A 22,689-nucleotide genomic window follows, 5' to 3' on the forward strand; every position below is an offset into this window, starting at 1 on the left:
TCTCACTTGCCGCTGACATTACACACACACACACGCACACACACAGACCCACATACACACCCGCACCACCTTCCTCCTCCATCCCCAGCGCCGCTCCAAGCATACTAAACACAAGTTCCCTGATTACTTTTCTTCCCGAGAAAACGTTGGATACAACTCAGCGGCTCACCGGCGCTGCCTTTGTGCGTTGCCATGGCGACAGCCTCAGCACACTTAACTCTATTGAAGAGAAGAGGGGATGTGAGGGGAGTAGTGGAACAGGGGGAGGTGGGGACGGGGAGATCTGTGGCGAATGGTAGTTTGCCGTCACAGTGTGCAAAAGAAAGCCAGAGGGGAATCTTTACATTTGCAGATCACCTTCCATTCTGTGCAATAATCAGATTGCACGTTTAATTGGAGCATTTAAAAGGGAATTTTCCACACGAACTGACTGTGTCAACTGTGTATCTGGCCGGGTTGCCTGTTGTCAATGGCATGTTTATTTCTGCACATTACGTAATGCTTCGGTTTGAATTAGTTAAAGTGTCTACATGTCTGCTAATTGAGTGAACATTGTCATTATTTGTCTAATTCTTCCACTACAATTGCTGTTAATTGGAGTATGGACTTTATTAGAGCTCAGGCTAAAATTTGAGGACATTGAAAACAGCTACCCCAACTACAAGCAGAATATTAAATCTATTGTTGACCTCCGCATATTATGGCTTGACATTTGTGAGTATACCTGTTGTCTAAAAAAAAAAAAAAAAAAAAAAAAAAAAGAAATCCTTCATTCGTGGAAAATCTCAATCATTTGTTTTTTTTCTGAGGCAACATTCATATATGCATAAAACAAAATTGAAATCACAGTAGTGTGTGAGGGGTTAGTTTATTTTATGATACATTTAAGGTTTGAAATATTATTAACGACAAACATTTTTAAGAGGGAATGTCAATTACCCATGATTTTTTTTTACCTCTTTCCAATATTATAGCATTATTGTCATGTTGTGGCTGCACTCAAACAGTGTCTTCATTTACCTGCAGTAGAGTCAATCAGTCATGCCCATGCAGGTTGGGGGAGTAAAGTGGGCCTCATGCATCAGGGAGGGAGGATTTGGTCCGAAAAGTGAAAAAGAAATGAAGTTGGACACATACACCTACCCTGTAGTAGTCCGTGCTGTAGACATCTCTGGACATGCCAAAGTCTCCGATCTTCACCAGCAAGTTTTCGCCCACCAGGCAGTTTCTGTTGGACGGCAGACAAAACACGTCAGCCGAGAAACGCCGCGTGAATGATCGTCAGGTATCGGTTAGAGGCTTGGGAGTTTCAGCGGTAACTTTTACAGTTGGTTCAACTGCAGACCGAGGTGCATTTTATTGATTGTTCATAACAACCACTTTGAAATTCTGAAAACAGCCACACACGGAACATATTAGAGGAGTAGATGAAGTCATCTTTTTGTGTGGTCATTTATTCCCATCAGAATACTTTGTAATGCAAGAATTCCACGGAAATGAAAGGCCGGTTAATTTCACTGTTCTTCTAATTTCAAACATGGCTTCTTTCCTGGCAAAGCTTGGGCAAAAATATAATTATAATGCAATTATTGCACTTAAAGGATTTATTGAAATTAGAGGCTTGAAGAGACATTGAAATAAGTTTTGAGTGAATTTGGGGTTTTTAAGTGAATTCACTCTATTTTGCTCTGCTTGGAATCAAACAACGTTATGCTTGAATGGGCATGATACATTTCATATGCTATGTGACAAACCTGGTGGCCAGGTCACGGTGCACAAAGTGCTGTGATGCCAAGTAGACCATTCCGGACGCTATTTGCTGGGCGATGTGCAGCATCTGCGACTGAGTCAGCTCCACTGGTCTGGTGGTCTGGCCTTCTGCCATCAAGACTGCATCTGGACCGTGAGCCCTAAATGGAAGAGGCCTGTTAGCTTTGTTCTGTCCTTGATGTAGCTCATACTTATCTGGACATCATTTTTAGGACACACGCCATACAGGATGGGAAAGTAAAAAAGAGAACTTTGGAGTTGTTCCCATCTTTTCAGCTATAGAAGCATCCAATTTGCAGGAGAGGCATTTTTTATCTGATTGCAGGATTTTGTGTTGCTATGTTCAAGTGCACACAGAAGTACCAAGAGCTTGCTTTTGGACAGGGAGGAAAAATGCCAGATCTTCTCTTGCAACAATTTTCCGGAATCTCGTTGTAAACGAAGCCATGCATAGTGTGAAAGAAAAAATGACCCATGCCTGAGGAACTTGTTGAGGTCTCCGTGTTTCATGTACTCGAACACCATGATGAGGGGGTCGCTCTCCACGCACACGCCGTAGAAAGTGACAATGTGCTCGTGCTGGAGGTTGGTCAGCAGCTCAGCCTCGCGATGGAAGTCCTTGCGGGCGTTTTCGCTGGCCTCTTTAAGAGTCTTACACGTACAGAAACACACACACACGGTGACCTTTTATTAAACTGACAAATGGAAAAACATTAAGGCACACTACAAAGATCAATTAGTCATGTCTGCCGAATGGGGGGAAAAAAAATTGCCCTGCCTTGTAAAAGTGAGTTACGGTGAATTAGACCAAGCAAGGATTGATTACAAGGTAAAATTACAGCTGCAAGGGCCGATGAATAGTTGAGAGTTGTGCTCAATGTGAATATAGAGAGCATCAGGAATGGAGTTATGTACATTTTGATCAACAAGCAGCGCCTTAGATTATCTTCGGAACTGGACCTCCGTCAAGCAGAAGACGTTTGGTGAAGCCAAGACAAGTTTGCGTTGAAGGTAAACAAATGATCTAAAATGGCCACTTTAAGAAAACTTGTCTTTTTTTTTTTTTTCTTGGAGGAGGAGCGGGGGGATTTTTTTTGAGTTGTACTCATGCTAGACACACTGACCAGAATTCATGCTAAGCTAAAGCAATTTGAAGAGGGTCTGCATGCTCAGACCCTCATATTTGCCATCTTCACTGGATCCAATCAGTCATCATTCCTATCAGACAGGCTTACATAACACGCATTTGTGACCGAGCGAAAAACAAAAAGACGCAAGACACAGGAAATGAAAATGATACGGGCTACTTATGCATCTCGTATCCGAGCAAGAAAAATATAGGCAATGGCTTTTGCCCTACATGAATAATAGATAGTCTTCCTACTGTAAATGCCATACATATATATGCCCCGCCCCCTTCCACAAAGAAACAAACAGAAGCTCTCGTTACAAATCTAGGTCCGGGGCACAAGGACAAGTTGCTAAAACAGCTCCGAGGGGGTGGGAAAAAAATGGCACGATGACCTCGTGGCAGCTGGAATGCTGAGATGTCAGAAAATGAGATGGACCATAACCCCACCCCCACCTGTTATCAACCAATCGGGTGTTGGCCGAGACCGTTATTGGCTGTAACGTGAGCCGTCGTGACAATGGAGATTCGGTACAAAAGATGGAAATACAATATTAAGAGTATAGAGGAAATGTCGAAGTGGGGTTGAATATCCTTAGAACAGAACGGGGGTGTCAAAAGTGTGGTGCAGGGGGTGGCTATTTGGAGTCGCCAGCTTTATATTTCTGATACTAATACACAAAAGTAGCTGATTCATCAATTAAATTGTATTTCAGTATCTATAGGTCTTCAAATGTAAAGACAAAAAGATTCTTAGCAGGTGCCCGAGTTCAAAATGTGTCCTCGCTGACACCCACTGCTTACACTGAAAATATGATTTGAAATGAATTGGAATTAAATTGAATATAATTATGATTACTGTATAGCTTACAGCTAACCAAATTCATTATCTCAAGAGAATATTACAAAAGAAACTATCAATTGATTTTTAATCGAGAAATTAGGTCAAAAATTGCCTGTTTAATGATTATTGATCTGTGTTTCCATGTTTCAATTGAACTACCGAAATAAATAAACTTTTCTATGATATTCAAATTCATTGAGATGTAGCGGTCTACTTTATCTTGATTTTTCAATAGTTAAATCAAATTCTTATGAAACACAATTAAGCAGAGGCGCAGCCACTTTTGTGGGATGCCTCAGCGTTAGGCAACACACGTTTCCTAAAACAAATGTTTGACAATGAAAGTTTTCATTTACATTTTGATTCAAAACAACAATTTCACCCTCAGTGTCCCATAATAAAACAAACACAATATTAAATGTATTCATGGAATAACGGCCTTTTGGTTTTTCCAATTGCACCCTACTGATTTCCTAATTAATAACTAAAGTGAGCTCACGTTTTATGATGCAAAATCGTGAAGGGAAACTTGGAAACCGCTAATGTGCTTTGCGTTGAGAGCATAAAACATTCATGGTTTAAAACATGATTTATTAAATAGTGTGGCTTTGCGGCCTGCATTTGCTTGTTTATTTCTATGGCTCATCCGTCCAACGAGGCTGGAGCAATGATGAGAAATGTCGGATACAACAATCCAATTTTATGAATTTCCTTTCGAAGAAACATTCACTGATTTTTTAGGGCTCGGCCACTGATGTGATCACGGTGAGAAATGAGAAGCGAAATAAGTCTTTGTACGCTAGACAATCGAGTGCAGTTACAACAGGGACTACACTAGATGAGAGCAATTAAATATGATGAGTCCCTGAATGCCCCGTCCAAGTGTCCATGGACTGAATACAGTGAATACAATACAAGTCATGCACACACAGTGCGACAAATAAAAGTAATCAACATCCTCGGGCTGGGAGGAATGTAGCGACTCACATTTACATGTGTTGAAGGACGCATTATTGAAAGTGTTCTTGATTGATGAGCCACAGATGGGAAGCGAGTGTGTGTGTGTGTGTGTGTGTGTGTGTTTGCATGTTGTTAAAGAGTGCCTGTGATCAATGGCACCTTCTCGTATACAGCATAATACAGTACAAGTCAAACTCGCCCTCGCGTTATGGACCAGTGGCTGATTGATGGGTCCAAACCTTAACTCGGGATCATTAAGCGCTGTGTATGTTATTGTGACGTGCTCAAAATGTTTTGTATGTGTAGCGTACATGACACATTGTTGGGGAGTTGTATGGAAAGTTTTTGCAAACGAGGGCTGTCCAGTGTTTATTGAAGGGAAATTGCATCTCAAATGCAAAGATTATGCACTTAGTGCTGATGTGAAGATGTGATTAATTTCCTCTCAACAAGGAGATTTTAAAGCCACATTAAATCACACAGCGACCGTATTTGCTGGAAAACCTTGCTATTGTTGATTGTTGTTTTCTTTGTAAAATAACTTAACATGCCACAAGATGGCATCAAAGTTCTGTCTGAAAAGGAAAGCAGCAAAACAGTTGTTACAAAACGATGTGAAGCATCATGGTTTGCGTGTCAGGGGTTAAGATTAGTCCGGGTTGATACGGAAAGTCTTTGTGACATTAAATTTTGGAATCAAATAATCTGGAAGCCATTTATTGTAAAGGGTAAAGTACGTTAAGTTACAAATGGGATCACAGTTTGTTGCATATTTACAGTTTCAATGAGTCGGGAATTTTTTTTGCATTATTTGTGGCACCTATTGCTGCAAATAGTCCTGGATTACTGTAGCCTATTATACTTCATGAATTTATTATTCATCCATTTTCTTGTGCTTAATCTACGGACGTGTCACAAGGGCAGGATCTTAAGCATCCACTGAAAGCCATTTGATCCAACTCTCCCAAGGTATTTCCAGGTCAGCCACGAGACATAATAGTCTCTCCAGCATGTTCTTCAGTTCATCCGCTCACCAATTTTCCAATTTCACCTGCGTCTTTGTCGCCGCAATAGCACGCTTATCTTGCCGACTTACATGCGATCTACCGCATATCACAAGCAAATCTGCATGGTCGCCTCTTATCTGCTAGGAAGATTAGTTTGGCGTTTAGCGTGAATAGTTTAACAGCATCAGACAGCTTTATAAACAAAAAACAAACACATTTACGGCTCTTGACTTATATTTAGCATCTACACAACCAGGGGAGACCTGGAGCAAAGAACTAAGACGTTCCTAATTGTTGCTTTGAGTGGTTGTCCAAAAAGTGATTACTGTAAATGGCTCGTTAAAATGTAAATGAACAAAAAATCTCAATTAAAGCCTTTCCTCCAAAACATGGGAAGGCCGTGCTCCCAATTAAATGGCATTAAACAAGTGTTGCTTATAACAACCTCAAGGAAATGAGATTAAGTGGATGATTAGCATCAAATCAGATAAAAGTTTTCAAAAATTCTATTCCTTCCAAAAGTGGCCTCCACTCTGATACAAGCCAAGCCTCAACAAATCATTAGGTATGGCATTCACTCTAACAAACACCATCTCCGAATAAATCACTGGGGGTGTTGACCACAGAAAAAAAAAAATGTTGGTTTACATACCTACCGCTATGTGATTTAAAGACTAATTAACACGGTGCCATTAAAATCTAGAAATACATTCCCCTCAAATAGTAACCTTCCCTCTAATAGAAGCCATGCTCGGTTTAGTCACAGGGTGTATCATAGGACAAAGAAAAAAATGTTGCTTCAAGGACCATCCGGAATGTAATGCTAATTAGCAGATGAAATATAATAAAATGTCAGATTTCTTAAAAAAGAGGGCTCCTCTAAATGCTTATTAGAATATAACCAGAACTCATAATGTAAAGTAACACATTTCCTCAAATAGTAGCTTCCATTCTAATACGAACTGTGCCTCTATTAATCATCCGTGAGTGAGTCATCCATGAAAGGGAAAAAGTGACGTTCCTTAAAGCGACCTTCCAGAATGTGATTAATTGCCTAGTAATGACTTACCCCTTAATAGACACTTAGCACCCTCTGCAGTTGAGTAAATAATTGCCCTCCAGCTAGTAAAAATGCTGTATTATACTTCATTTACACTGTCCACAACTTTAGGAGAGACGGTAGAAACACCTAACTTGACGTTCCACCGTAAGAACGGCTGGTTAAAGCCGCTTCATCTATATCTGACTCGTTTAATGGTGGATGCGGCAAAAAGGGAGGAGGAGGAGGAGGAGGAAAGGAGGAGGAACTCACAACATCCCAGCAGAGGCAGGAGGAAGGAGAGAAAGTGAAAACATGCCACATTAACTAATTGGAAGAAAAGTCTCAGTGGAGTCTAACCAATGGACTGGCTTATTATTTAATGATGAATGCATGTTAGTGAAACAGCAGTTTTAAAAGCTCAACATTAAGTACACGTGTACAAGCCTAGGTCTTTTTCCTCAGTTGAGTTCATACAAGCGCATTTGGGGTTTATTTATTTATTTTTATATTTATTTATTTTTTATTTTATTTTTTTAATATATTTATACATATGTTTATTATGATATTTTACTCATTATTACTGTAAGGTCCTTTTTGTACTGGCAGTACGCGTGTTTTTCTTTTGGAAATCATTCTATTTGTTCTCTTATGTTTTAAAGACTGCATGTTCGTAATAAAAATGAAATCAACTCTACGGCCGTACAAAAGAAGGAAGGCGGAACAGGAAATGATAGTTTCTGAAATTATGAATTAAGGTGAATTATAGTGCATAAGATTAATGCAGCACTGTAGGGTACTGCTGTCAAAAAGCAACAATATGTTATAATGAGTGAAGAAGTGAAGGTAGTGCAGGTGAAGAGGAAGTGGAGGATGTGAACTGTATGTGGTGGGCTCTCTTACAGGTCATGTATTCTTAATGAGAATCTTCCCTCAATCAGATTGAGTTTCGCTTCCTTGATGGAGAGACGGATGATCGGATAAATGAGGATTACCAGGGAGGCAAACTGGCTCAATTTGACTCGGAAGTCTGCGGCTTAGGTTCGAATTCGACAGATTGCTGGCGACAAATTGTGAGGAAGTGAACCGAAGGAAAAAAAATGAAGAATCACTTTTACCTGAAGTAGTGGATACACAACCCCCACAGTCACTATAATCAGGACTTTATGACTGAGATAGTGTAGTAACCTGTTTAATATTCCCAAACATGCTGCGGGGATGCAGTTGTGCTGCAAAAATACTGTCGGGCTTGCAATAACTTCCCCCGTCGATAACAACATTACCGGCTTTATTTGTGTACCGGGAGTCGGCTTCAATCGGCAGCTTAATTTGACATGCAGATCTCTTCAATTCCCGCGCAGTCAAGACAATAAACACAATGGATGCTTGGCAGGTCTGAATATTAAACATGAGACAAGCAATCCAGTTTTAAATTCAATTTCCTCTACGTCATTGACGTTACCTTGACAGCCACCAGTATCTTCTCCTGGTCAGGCGACAGGTTGTAACATTCGGCCAGGAAGACTTTGCCAAAGGCTCCCTCTCCCAGCTCCCTCTTCAGCACAATATTGTGTCTCTTGATGTGCTGGACAACTAGACGAGGAGAGCAAAGAAAGTCCCATTAGTGAAGAGCAGTGTTAGGAGGGAAACCTAAATGGCAGACAGAAGAGCAGATTAAGATGATGACGAGTGTAATGTGGCAAATGTGTCTTCTTCGGACAGCAGACAAAAAATTCATCCATTTTTATTATGGTCATCTCTCCTCCTTACCTCTCCCTCATTTGGGAGTCTTTTTCTTTTTGTGTGTGTGATTTGTCACTGCCTCCTGCTCAGCCACAGCAGAATCACTCCACAAACCTGCTTTTGGTTGCTAGGCAACCTGTGACTCCAACGTCAGGTAATATTGAGAATATTTAACATCTCACCATGGTGATGTGTGTTTGCCTTTATTCTGCACGGTAGTTAAAAGCAATGTTGCTGTAACCTTGTAACTGCCAGCTTGCAGTGTGTCACCTCACATGAACGCTAACCCACACACACACGCACGCACACACTTGTTAAGATTTATGTATCCGTGATGTGATGTGATTAGGAGGCACATTTGAAGAAAAGCTGTCCACTCAGAATATCACATTAAGATCCAGTCGGTCTCTCAGAGGTTGCATCGATTTACACTGAGGGTGCGTGAGAGGGGGGTGCGATTAGTGCTACTTGCAAAAATCCCAATTTCACCACTAATTTTACATCATTGATCTCACGACGCCGGTTAACGTAATGGAAGACATGACCAGGAAATTAGACCAACTCGGTATTGACCACACAAAAGGATTTGGGTCAATTCATGAACAGCTTTAACAATTGTCATAGGTGACTGTTATCTTAGCAGACTGAGGAAGAAAAAAAAAAAAACACTCCACACCACAAGATAATCACCTCACACCACAAGATAATCACTCAGGATAATCTTTGAGAGAAAGCCACGGATTGCCCCTACGATCGTATGGGATGTAAATCTCAAATTTGAACCGATTTTCGGTACACGAGTGAAAAAGAATCTTGACATTGTTCTGCGAGGCAGCGTTGAGCTAAATTCACTATAAGTGAAGTGAATTCAGGATTGTACGGCAAATGATCCTGCACATAGCTGGTGGTATGGAAAGCTAAATAATTGGTAGCCAAGGGTCCGATGGAGTAACATGCATCTTAAAAAGCATGAAGAAATTCTAATTTTGCTTTTTATTGGGCGTTCTTGATTGTCAATTTTAGGCCGCATAGTAGCAGGCAGACAGCGGCTCAGTTGCACAATAAATTTAAAGCTGTGCAAACAACCTCAAGCCGTGTGTACACATCATTGAGTTTGCAATGAAAGATGTTGATTCAAGAGAAGTACTAAGCGGCGAGTCTTCATGGCTAAGTGCTTATTGCTTAATAGTGCGGAGAGGCGATCAGCTGGTTAAACGCGGGGGGGGAGTGTAGATGCGTTGGAGGGTTTTATTTTTTAGATTGAAAAACAAAAATGGGCAGAATTTGTGAATGACTGGTTACCATCACCAAATGGTTTTGACTTTTTTACAATCGGTGGGACAATACTGGATAATACATGTGACCTCTTTGAGACAGAGCTCTTGTAAATCTGCCACATCAGAGCCGTAAGAGAGTAATCATCCGCCTTTGCCTTTCGCACGTAACCCAGCAAAGCGCACAACAGAAGACTGGTAGCTTTTACAGGCTGGGTAAAAGGTGCTTATGCCGTTCACTCTGTCTTTATTGAACATCTTTGTGGCCCTGTTGTTTACTCCCTCTTGCTTTTTAATTAACGTGGCCACCGCCATCATTTGCACCCTGCCACATTATCTCTCCCATTCTTCAACTCCAGCAGTCTATTTGCGTCAGGTGTTTTGTGTTTGTGGCAACGTTCGAGAGCGCCCGCTTTGACACTTCCCATCAAGCACCTTCCACCTTTTCAATTATTCTGCCTGCTCCCTCTCTGACATGTGGCCATCGCCACACTCACACGTGCACACACACACACATCTTATTTCCTGTATCACCTCCTGCAATCTCGTTTCCAAATCTCTCTACGACTTGACCTGAAATAAAAAACGCACATAAAAGCTATATCAACAAAATTGGATGGCTGCTCTTTGCCGATGCAAGAGAATAAAATACACTGGAAGGCTCTAACTGTGCTACAGATTGGACTTCAACTGAGAAATCTATCTATCTAGCCATCCATCTGTCCATCCATCTGTCCTTCCATCTATCCTTTAATTGGGCTGTCCAACCGTCCGTCTGTCCATCCGCCCGTCCGTCCGTCCGTCCATCCGTCCATTTCAGTGGCATGTAGTCAGGACCTACAAGACCTCAGCTTGCCTAAACAATATCAGAAGCACGTTCCACATTTAGAATTGAGGTGAAATCGTATTAATCTGGTGTCATAGACTAGGGCGGAATCCGACTTGTCAAGTCAAGTTCAAGTCAAGTTTATTTGTACAGCCCTAAATCACAAGCAGTCTCAAAGGGCTTCACATAGACAAAAATTGACAATTATTCTCAAAGCATCCCCTGATCTTAAGCTCCCACTTGCATGTAAGATGGGGTCATGTCGCAGCCCTAGGAACATAACCACTGACTCAGGCCACGTCATCATTGTCAAGTGAAGTGTTGTTTGTGTTAATGGGGCATTTCCATACATCAGCACAGCGGAATATGTTTCTTGCGAGCCACGTTCAAGTGCATTATACCTCAGCCTCTGATATCAAGGCTGCTGACAAATAATATCTCCATATGCACCACAATCAAAGCGTCACTAAGCGCCTTGTGTATTACTTTTAATGGATGTAATATACACAAAACACTCACACGCAATATTGACCGGCATTGATCTGCCTGCTTTTATTATTCTCTTATGTAGTAAATCCTGCTATATTGCTCGCTTGTGTCGGGAGCCTTAAGAGGTCAATCCCCCATTTGCCATTATTTTATAACCCCCCCCCTCTTCCCAACCCACCCAACCACACACTCTCACACACACACACACACACACACCCACACACACACACACACACACACCACCCTCCTCCACCTCTCTTAGCTAATTTGCACAAGGTCACAGCCTGAAAAAGCTTTTATGACTTGCCAATAATCATAATGTCCCATTGATGGAGCGGGTCAATATCTGAGAGTATGTGTGCGCGCGTGTGTGCGTGCGCTCGTGTGCATACGTGCGTGTTCATCTTGTCTGACTTTACGGTTCAAGCAACCAGCGCGTTTGAAGCAAACACTCGCCACCAAGTGTGCCGTCGTTCACGTGAAAGGAATGTGACATGAAGTAATACTGCCTAGCGCCTGCTCATGGGTCGCTCACACGCGCACTCACAATTTCAATTCATCCTTTGGAATAGTAGACAGCGGCTGATATTTTACAAGGTCATTGCCTTGACAGCAGCTGCTGTTTCGCCATGGCAACCTCGACGCAACTTCCACAGTTAATTTAAGCGTTGCCGCTCGGTAAAAATGTCAAGCCCTTCTCTACTTGCAGTTTGAGTTAATTCATTCAAACATGCTAAAACCAATCCATCAATAATCTTATTGCGTCATATTTTGTATCATCGTAACTTTATCGTTTTTACATGCACTACTCATGGCTCAAAGTCTGGTTGTGAATTTTCCCATTCACTTCCGAGACGGAGAGCAGCAAGTTATGCAAAAAGTACTTTTAGGATGATTTGGATAAGATAGTTACTGTTGTGTTTTTTTTTTAGTATATGCTGCAGGCCACTAGAAAATGGTGTTGCTACTTACAGGTGTCCGTCTTGAGCAAGCTGTTGGAGCTCCTGAAGTACTGCGGGTTCTCAATGACGGGGATCTTGGTCATGCCGATGATGACGGCGTCGGGGCCCAACTCGGAGGAGGACGGCGTGTTGCTGCCGTTGGAGACGTGGTGGAGAGGCGAGGCCGAATCGTCGTCGTTGCTGATGACCGAGGACGGTCCTAAAAGACGACAGAGAGGCGGATTGTATCTTTACGAGAATGGAGTGCTGTGCCGAGCCATTACACTGCCCGTGCCCGCAACGGAATCGTATGAGGGGCATGGGAGACTTCATTAGGGTTGTTAAGCTGTTATTAGCCAAGATGGAGGAGATGAAGACTTAAAGAGAGGCGCTTAAGTTGTGCTATTGATCTGAACAGGCTCCTGTAGGAAAAGAGATGCCAGTCACTTGAATGTTACAAAACTTCATACCATGTTACAGTGGATGGATGACTGGGCTCTAGATAAATATTGCATTTCCTGTACTTCAAATGCTTTGAAAGCAAGGTTATTATAGTTAAAAGGAATGCTCATTTCACAATGAGAAAGTGACAAGCGTAAAATGCAACAGCAAACGAATCTTCCTCAGCAACGAAGGGGAAAACGAGTTTGTTTTGGCAACAACGCGGAGGTGTCATTAGCATGTAATTAAGACAGCGAAAACAGAAACATATTGTTTACATACACCTTCTTGATATTGTTGCCAAGTCTGTGGGAACTACAAACAACATCACAAAATTGGCAGCGGGTGGAACAAAACAAATTTCACTTTGGGTCACATCATAGACTGAAAGATTATTCACACGCATCCATGTTAAAAAACATCAGCGTGGCTCAAGGCCAGTGCATTATGAGCTGGGATTGATTTCCCTTGAGTATAAAATGACAATGGATGTCTTTCCACTCGTGCGGCCGCCGAGAATGAATTTTAACATCCAGCTGCGGCCGAAGGGACGTGACTGAGGATAGTATGTATTAAAAGTGTGTATTGTGTGGGACGAGCTTGACCAGCTGGCGTGGACGTACGTCGGTGACTCGTGGAGACTGAAGGAGCCACCATAGGGAAGCAGAATGAAAATAGCTAGAGATGTTTCATAGAAAGGCTGTGTGTTGTAGCTATCAGATCATTTGACACAAAAGCACTGCACTAGAATAGTAGGAAAAGATTCACATTCGTCTTAGACACACAGTTGTGTCCAAGACAACAAAAAGGGCAAAAGATGTGTCTGGTGTTAAACTTCTCACCTCTTTGCGTTGATGAATAAAAATACAGGTTCAATTTCATCCCCGTAGTTTGCATTGGTGCCTTTGATGTAGAGCAACAACACGAGGGAAAAAAAGGCGAAGACTCGCGGCTTTTATAGTCAGTCTACGCAGATTATCTGTCGTCTTAAAGAAGAAAATTGTAATGCTTTTCAAGGCCCGTTTGATCAAATTTAAAACCTTTCATTTAGTGAATATGAGCACAGGGAATGGGTGACATGGACTCAATCTTTTATCGCAGTATTTAGCAATAATAGCTCTAATATAGCAATAAAATTAGAATGAATCTTTTTAAGACCATTGAAAGGTGTCTTTAAAAATGATGGGCTCTATTTTCGTAGGTAGCGCGGATGTGTGCTTGGGCATACAAAATGGCACATTTTGATTTTTGACCAGATCCAAGTCTCCTTCAACATGGAAGTAGACTAAAATCAGGTCTATGTCATGGAGCAGGTGGTGTAACGCAATTTTAGCGAATGTGATCGAGTTACAATTGCACCCCCAGCCCAAATTTTCTCAAAAATCCAGAAAACTGACTTTACACAAGAAATCAAAGGGGAAAAAAAGTCATGTCACAGTGTTGTTTAAGGAAGCCTGAACTCCTGAAGGACTCCTTTGATCAAATTAAAGCAATATAAACTAATGCAATATGCAGATTTTGTATAAACTGTATTTTTTTAACATACCCCCCCAAAAAAAACCTATCTAAGGATTCTTGTTGGTTCTATTCACTCCAATCTTTTGTCTCTGTGTAACAAAAGGAAGAACACGCGTGCTCGTTATTCTCGTGTGTGTGTCTGTGTACATATGGGAGGAGCTGAAGATCATTAATATACAGAGGTCTTGGGGTCAGATCGTTATAAATACGGTTAAGCCAAGGGGGAAAACGAGGCTACGTGTGTGTGTGCGTGTGTGATCGTGTTTTTGTGCGTCTGAAGACAGAGTGAGGTGACGTCAGCTCCACTGGGACTGACTTGGTAAAAAAAACATGTAGGAGAAGATGGAAGGCTGAGGTGAAAGTATAAGTGGGGTCAGGTTAATAGACATGGAGGCCATGTTTAAACTGGCCTGCCGGGGGGAGAATCCCCCCTCCTTCCACTTAACTGTCAATAAATCAGCAGCGGTCATGACTGCAAACTGGGTGGTGATGGCACGTTATCGTCAAAGGCATTCATCTTATTTTTTACGTCCCCCTAAATTCAGAATACAGGGTCAAAAGGCGACATTGTGGAAGTCAATAAACGTGTTGTGGAAATAAATTATTTTTGACTTCAACCGTGTGGTCCACTGTAATCCTTGTCAGTTTTAGGGATTTCGTTTCCTCGGGTGAAGACGCATTTTAGTCGGTGGACAACGACAAGAAGCGTCTGACGGAGCAGCTGTTTTGTGTCAGACGAGGTCGGACGACGGCGTCGCTTTAATCACAGTACATCTTGTTCACAGTCGCACAGTCAAATTAGCACGATGCCATCCTTGCCGCCTGCTTCATCAGAGGTTTGTGCTCAACAAAGCAAATAGGTGCTTAGTAGAAAAATAGAACAGATGGCTTTTTATACATAGCAAACACTGTGTTGGGCGGCTATGAATAAAAGTGATGGAATCATTTTAAGGTGATAAATAGTGGTTTTAAAAAAATAAAGTTGGAATTTGTCAACACCCACACTTTGCGGCTACAATTTCTTGATGGGGAATGCAGTTGATATTCACTTGAGTACTGCCAGCAGGATATCGTAGGCGGAATTATTTGGGTTCTGGAAAATGCATCGCGTCGATTAAAAGTAAAAGCACTCTAGCTTTATAAAGGCTGAATTTTTTGAAACCGGTTTTGGCGTGGTTCTGATTAGATTATGTGAGTCAGCTCCAATGCTCATTGGGTTAAATCCCCCAGGTTCATTTTTTTGTAATTCAGAGCTGTCGGTTTTGCTGTGAGAACCCCGAGGGCTTCGGGTAAGACGTTTTATGGCCCGTGCTGGAGCCCCATAGAAATGACGACTCCGTTGAAGTGCCTCAGGCTCTCCGGGTACACCACAGACAAAGTGTAGCCATTTGCCGGTGTCTGTTGCTCGGGGCGATAGATGTCGGGAGGCTTTAGTGGGATTTCAGAACATCAGGGGCAGTCAGTTAAACTCTCAAAGGACCTGCGCTTGTCTCATGCCTGGGGAAGAGCAAGGACAGTTATTAGTAAATAATGGTGGATTTTGAAGATCGAAGATAACTTCAAAGAGGTTTTTGGGGGGGGCTACAGTTGGTACCCCGAAGGCCAATCACGACCTACTCTTTGGTTCTGAAACGGTTTGTCAGCTACCACGACAAACTAACGTGGAAGCTAATGTTTATTCACAGTCAGTGCTGCTTCTTGTCAAACAGGACGAACAGATGGACTCAAATCCCATTTACGAATCAAAGTCTTCTGTCTACAAAAGTTGGTCAATATGACAAAGTCCTATCAAAAATCAATGCCAACTGGAACAAACACAGCTAAAGTAAAGGAGTAAGGCCACTCGGTTTCATTTCCAACTATCGTGACACTGAAGCACTCACGGTCAACATTATTGTGACACCACTGTGTTCAATGTTCAGTTAATTTTACTGCCAAATTTGTTTGTCGAAACAAATATGGGTGTCATCCAAAAGATAATAACTTCATGTCAACTCAACCTGAGGATGTGGAGGATGACGAGCAGATGCTTTTGCCACTAAAAAGGCCTCTGTAACCCCCGAATTGCTTCTCAATAGGCGCGCGTGCACACGCACACACACACGCACACACAGGCACACACACAAACGCGGTAACACGAACCCCAGTGGTATCTAAACTGCTGTCACCCGACTGAAGTGAAGACAGGAAGTAAAGTATTGATCTTGACCAGGGTGGAAGGATGTGGGCGAGACCAGACAGAAAGAAAAAAAGTCTGCCTTGGTGGAAGACCTTCTGTTGTAGTTAATTACTGCCATGGCAAATTAGAATCACCAACTGTAGTGTGTGTAAATTCTTTGGCATTTTGCTCATGTTTCGCTAACCATAGAAGCAGTATTGCAATAAAGCAATTGTGAGATAATCGATATATTTCGAGATATCACAGTATATAGTATGTAACTGAAATTTTTATTCAAAATACAACCATGTGCAAGCAAAAGTGAAATGAACAAATCAGAACATGGAGCAGAAAACAGCAATATCAATATTTGATCCCAGACAAAATGATACCATTTATTTCAAACTTTCAATACTCTAAGTACTTTAACCTTTTCAAAATTATTCCAGTTGAGAATCTGTGGATTTATGAGTGGTAGCTAAATGTTATTATGAAGTGATATGGGACCTGTATAGTAATCTCGAATTGATGTTTCTGATACCACTGAGATAGACTGTCAAACTTAAACATCAATACGTTTGATACTTTAGTCATTTGCAGTATGGGTATTGATTTGCAGACACACACACAAGGAGCAAGTTTAGCCAGTAGTTATCCTGGATATCGTAACACACACACACGAGGTCGGCTAACCTGTTTTCCGGGTTTGATGATGTGACGTTCTGCATAAAGCCAAGGTTTTACATTTTGCCCTCTACCCATACATCTTTATTTTCTTGAGAATATTCTACATGTTTGATATATATCAACATGAAGTGATGATTGCTTAGTTGTGAGCAGTAGAAGCATGGGGACTTCTTCGAATTGCTGTAAGATAATGACCACTCCTCCACTTTGGCCCTGATGCTGAGCCCTATCACATTTTTTCTGCTTCACACCCCCGCAGGCAGAAAAAAAAAAAAAAAGGAATTTCCTCCTCTCCTTTCCTGCTTACTTTTTCTATCATCTCTTACATCTCCACCGCCCCACCGTCGTGATTCACCCTGGTTTGTTTGTTTTTTCTCCCACATCGTCCTTGCTTTCTTTTCTCTGTTTGAGATGTTTTTTTTTTTTTTTAAATATTCAACCTGCATCTTCAATGAGGTGCTTCACTGTGATAAGTGAGAGTGATAAGTTAGGGTTAGCTCCAAACGCGCCGAGGTCATCGTATAATCGTTGAGCAGATTTTTCTTGCAACATTTAAGGATAGGTGGCTTGAAAGGACAAAAACAAACACATGCTTACTCCGCTAGGTTTGCACGCTGCAGCTTTGTACGCTACTCTCCTGCTGCAGCCTTTCATCTAAAATGTATCTCCTTGAAGTAAATACAGGAGATTGTGGTCATCCTTTGTGCTTGTTTGTTGGTGTCGCAGTCTGACTAAAATGTGCACTGCAATGTGGTTTGCGGTGGAGTATGACATTCTACAATCTCCATTTTGCCGCACCACCTTTTAGTTTTCCCTTGAATAAATGTAGCTCCTTATTGTGATTTATGCAGACGTAAAAAAAAAACATTAGACCGTTGGTATTATTGTTGTAAGCACTGGCGGAGCTGGGATTCTTTTTCCCTAGAGGTGGCCAACAATATAGCAGGGACTCTGCGGGATACTTTTGTTTTACAAACCTCTTTACAAACTGCGGATAAACATTCACAATGTGTGCCCTACAAGAAATCGGGAAAAAAGTCAACAATCTGAAATGGCACCTGGAGAGCCCAAGAATATATCAGTGGGGCCAGTGACCCCACCCCGCAGCTCCCCCTCTAGTTCCGCCAGTGTTTGTCAGCATCGTTGAATCGTACTAATCATTCAGCGCAGCAAGGTTCACAATTTCCCTCTGCACTATTTTGAGAAGGAAAACAAAATAAAGCAGAAAAGGATCCAAGGTTATACTGCAGTGAACTGCAAGAATGCATACCGTATCCAACTCAACAAAAAACAGCTGATAGACAATTATAGAGAGACCACTTGCGCTATTGCCGAGGGGTTCCAAGAGGAAACCCACACAACCACTGCATCCACCATGATAGCACCCAAAAGACACATTTCCTTTGCTGCAAGCAACTGCAATAACACTGCACGCTCAACTAATGCCTCAGTCTATGCTGACCTATGACACTTAACACCTTATTTTTAAAAAGAAAAATACAAAGGCAAGCGATATTTCCTTCACAAATTCAACAGCACATCTACTCCGAGACGGTTCAAGATGCAAGCTTGAACTTTTTTACTCAATAGTTTTCAAGGTCGTACGTGACCTAGCACACACCCTTGACAGCATATCAACAGACTTTGTGTAAGCCTAAGGCAAATTGTGTGCTCGTCGCCGATGGCAACAGCGTTTGTAAGCAGGCAGGTGAGTCCGGGTGGTCTATTAGTCCCGAGCAACGCTTTCACTGCACGTTGCTGTCGCAGCGCATTCTTGTAAATTTTGTGGAAATAGAGAATGCCACGGTGAGCATAAACTGTTCAAATTGCACCGATGAATATGCAAATACATACACGCACGCACACACACACACTACACAAATAAACAATTGACTTTATTGAAAGACAAGCCTGCAAAGAAAATATGTTTCAAACAAGCAGCTAAAAGCCTCTTGAAGACACCTTTAAGGGTTACAATATGTCGTTTATGGAGGTGCTCCAGGGCCTCAAAAGCCCTTGAAACTCTCAAATGTAGATGTTTCCTTGCATTCCTTGCATATAAAATGAAATATGGTCATGACCAAATCAAACAAAGATAAAACATTGACAATAAAAGACCAAACAATATTATTGATATTATTGTTTCTACCAAGTGGTGCAGCTCAGTTTAGCTTACCACAGTAAATATTAATGCAGCTTGTGTTTCCATTTAAAATGGGAATAATCAATAAAGTGGTCAATTTTGTTGAAGAGATTGATGGTAACAGGAATTCAGAACATTCAGTGAGTCTCCCGAGTGTATGAAGAATATTTGTAAAATAATTCTTGAATTAATTGTTTAAAATAAAGAACATTTCACCCAATTTCTGATTTCCACAGATGATTATAGCTGTGTTAGCTGTGTAATTAGCATGATAGCGTACTTTACTTTTCTGGTTGAGAACAAGTTTTTCATTGACCAAATATACATTCAAGTTGCTGATGACTGCAGACTAATCATATTTCTGTATGTAAAAAACAAACAATAAAGATTGATGTCTTCTCATACACACCCACTGACATAATAACATCATTTTTCATTTCTAGTATAATTGAATCAATTTAAATTGCCTTTTTACTGCTCAAATATTAGGTATCATGAGTTTGGGATATGATTAGTTTTTGGGGCCTAATTATCAAGTTGGCAGATGGATTCCTTTCCGCTTGGCTTCATGAGCCCAGAGGATAAACAAGATCTTGACGCTGCAACCCAAGGAATCGAGTGTTCGGCTTGCATCTGCCTCTGCCTGACTTTCAATGAGTCAACTGCAAGAAAGAAACTTTGCAGTGGAAAACATGACTTCACTTTAGTCAATGGACAAACAAAGGTGCCAAACCAAACGTGGTTTGTATTAATTCCTTTTTATGTTATGCTATCCATCAAGAACCCCAGCATATCCACTTTCGAATGACTTTAACTGAGCATAGTTCCACACCCCAATGGAAGCATATAGCTCCTTTTTTTACGACCCCATTTTCTAACAAGTCATAACTGTGCTGAAGAAAAGCCAATCAATATCACTTTGTTTTAATGAGCAAAGCGTCAACCCTCCTGGATTATTAAAGTAATGTTTAAACAGTTGATTAACAGTATGACATTTCTTTCCACTGATCCGAGTCTGGATTGGTCATTAAATTTGCTGATAAACAAGGATGATATAAACAATGTGCTGTTTGATAACGATAGGTTTTTTTTTAATGGCACATCCCCAAGGAATGTGCCATACAGCTAAGATTAGTACTTACAGAAAGAACATAAACGTCACATTGGGTTGCGTGTACTGTGAAAATAACCGTTTTGTTGATTTACAGGGGGAACAAATATTGACTACGGCAGACTTGATGGCAAATGGACAGAGCAGGAAAGGCTGTCCTGAAGCGAATGCTCAGGATGTTTTGACAGGCACAGAATAAGTCGAGGACCTGCAGAACGCATTTGATGGCTATCCAGCAGTTTCAGAGCATCATTCACAACTGCTTATCATCTACTCTAAAGTCATTTCGGACGGCTGGATTGCAAAGCAGCTGGTAGTGGAATCAGCAATGATCTGAGAGAATGACGTTGCACCACCAATATTTCACCTTTGGAGATGTGTGAGTGTGTGCTTATGTGAGGAGGTCAAAGGAGGGTTAGTGGGTGGGAGATGTAGGTTAACATCCATCTTTATCCATCTGATGTAAATAATTCACTCAATGGGGGAAGCCTTTTGCTTTCAAAGTTCTCTATGATTAGTTCATGAGGTTCTCCCGCCTGGAACTAGGACTACCTCGCAAAGTTCCAATGTGTTTTTGTTGAGTAGATGTTTGTATATATTTATACTGTCCTCAAATCTCTCCTATGCGCAAATAAGAATTCTTTCAGTCATTCTTTAAGCCTCGTGTGTGTCCACGTCCATTAGTGTGACATCACCTCCACTGGGATGTTCACACATCCTGAAGGGAAACAACAACAAAATGAACACAACAGAAATATTAAAAAAAAAAAACATTTAACAATGAAAACACTAATAATAATATAATGATAAAATAATTATAATAATAAATATAATCAAAGTAAAAATAATTAGTTGAGAGGTCAGTGATGCTGAGAATATTCTATATGTATTAGTATTTGTTATTTACAGACTTTCAATAGAGTGAAAAAGGTTTTCAGTTAATACCAGATCTTCTATCATCCAGCGGTCCTCGATTTACATCGGTGTTCCGTTACTACGCTGTCAACATAACTCGTTTTTGTACAGTTTTTGTACAAGTCTTTGACTAAATTATGCTAAAGTAATAATAGTAAATGCAGAGGCCTAATTAGCGTTAGGGTTTAGTATTAGACTTAAGCTTAGGGTTATGTTTTGAATGACCAACAAATGCAAACTTGCCACACCCTACCTACGGCACTACTACGGGACTATCTAATGCCAAACACAATCTGAAATTCTCACAACTAAGCAACCTATATTACCTCTTCCACGACAGTCGCTTCAGAGGTGCTGTACAAAGATAAAGAAGAAAAGCAACAAGCGTCATTGCAAGTGAGTGATAATGTCAAGTATATTTATGTGTCAACTATTCAGCAAAGGTCAACGTCACTCTAAGCGTGTTTGACAAATTCACAGCGGAGCGGTGTCGCCGTCAAGAGCGTGTTTGTTTAATGGGAAAAAAAAAAGCAACAATTTACTCACAGCCGGGGTGAGGTGACCTTTTAACGTGGTTTCCGTGACAAAGACCATCAACGTCACTCTGGTGCAGACACACGGTGGACACACAGCACACAATGCCACTTAGCAGTCTTCCCTCATCTACTGCACGACATGTTTTTTTTTTTTTTTGGTTCTGCCAATTTGCAGTCCGATACCAGGCGCCCGGCTTGAAGGATTAGGAGCGGCTTGACCGTTTCCGGCAGAGGTAGCACCAGGTGAACGAAGCGACACCTCTCTAGTTCCAAATCCATGTCAAATGCCACAGAGTAAAAAATTCAAAACGACAAAGAACCTCCGACTAACTCAACTCAACTCAACTTTATTTGTGGAGCACTTTAAAAACAACCACAGACGCATACAAAGTGCTATATTAATGGGAAAACAGTTAAAATAATCATAAAAACATTTTGCTTCCGAGAGCATCAAAAATACGTGATCTTAATTGGAAATGATTTTAGAAGGCGGTGGAGAACAAATGCTGCCTCTGGCGGTATTATCAGCACGTCAAGCACTTCAGTTTGATTCCAGGTGACAACCCACCGATAAAAGCGATTGGGATTTTCCCGGCACCCTCCACAGAGTTTTGTCAAGCACGAAACTAAACACTTGATGGAGCCAAGTGACGCCACCCACACGCTCGTCTCTGTAATTGTTTTTACAAAGATTCTGCAAAGACTAAGTGCCTCCTTCGGTGCAAATATGAGGTTTTGTTGTGAAGCGCCAAGCAAACTATTGAGCATTAAATCTTGGTTATAGCTAAATCATTTAGGACCAGGTGGAGTCAAACTATGACCAAAAATGATTCGTATTTGATGATGCTGCATTTTCTTCTGTTTTTGTCTGATGAATGGAACCAAACATTTACCTCCATAATACTACCATACAATATACAATTTGCAAAGCAATATGGATGATTGCATTTTTTGCTATGACATATTTCGATAATGGGAACAAACCAATGACACTTCCAGCCTGCGCTTCCCAAAATGCGGTTGACGCTTTAATGCAAAAAACAATTCCACTGCAGTGTCTGCTCAATATGCAATTAAGGAGCATGTGCTGTGGAAATGAAGTGGAGGCGAGGTAAAGTAATGGCTGACACGTCTGTCAGGAGGAGAACGCGAGGAAGA

General features: G+C 41.3%; 1 protein-coding gene and 1 long non-coding RNA gene across 2 annotated transcripts in view; both read right to left on the minus strand.

Moving 5' to 3' along the window:
• The window catches only part of ntrk2a (neurotrophic tyrosine kinase, receptor, type 2a), a 52,864-nt gene that overhangs the window by 14,279 nt on the left and 15,896 nt on the right, over nucleotides 1-22,689 (minus strand). The window contains exons 13-17 of the mRNA XM_061279376.1: nucleotides 12,054-12,242; nucleotides 8,212-8,342; nucleotides 2,249-2,421; nucleotides 1,755-1,910; nucleotides 1,144-1,228 (exon numbers count right to left, since the gene is read on the minus strand). Of these exons, the coding sequence (XP_061135360.1) occupies nucleotides 1,144-1,228; nucleotides 1,755-1,910; nucleotides 2,249-2,421; nucleotides 8,212-8,342; nucleotides 12,054-12,242 (734 nt within the window). The remainder of the gene's footprint in view (nucleotides 1-1,143; nucleotides 1,229-1,754; nucleotides 1,911-2,248; nucleotides 2,422-8,211; nucleotides 8,343-12,053; nucleotides 12,243-22,689) is intronic.
• LOC133154562 (uncharacterized) lies at nucleotides 18,709-21,718 on the minus strand. The gene is made up of 3 exons (XR_009714491.1): nucleotides 21,542-21,718; nucleotides 21,322-21,349; nucleotides 18,709-20,798 (listed from the first exon to the last, which is right to left on the minus strand). It is a non-coding gene; the product is annotated as an uncharacterized LOC133154562 (long non-coding RNA).

Source organism: Syngnathus typhle, linkage group LG5 (genome assembly GCF_033458585.1).
Source record: "Syngnathus typhle isolate RoL2023-S1 ecotype Sweden linkage group LG5, RoL_Styp_1.0, whole genome shotgun sequence".
Taxonomy (NCBI): Eukaryota; Metazoa; Chordata; class Actinopteri; order Syngnathiformes; family Syngnathidae; genus Syngnathus; species Syngnathus typhle.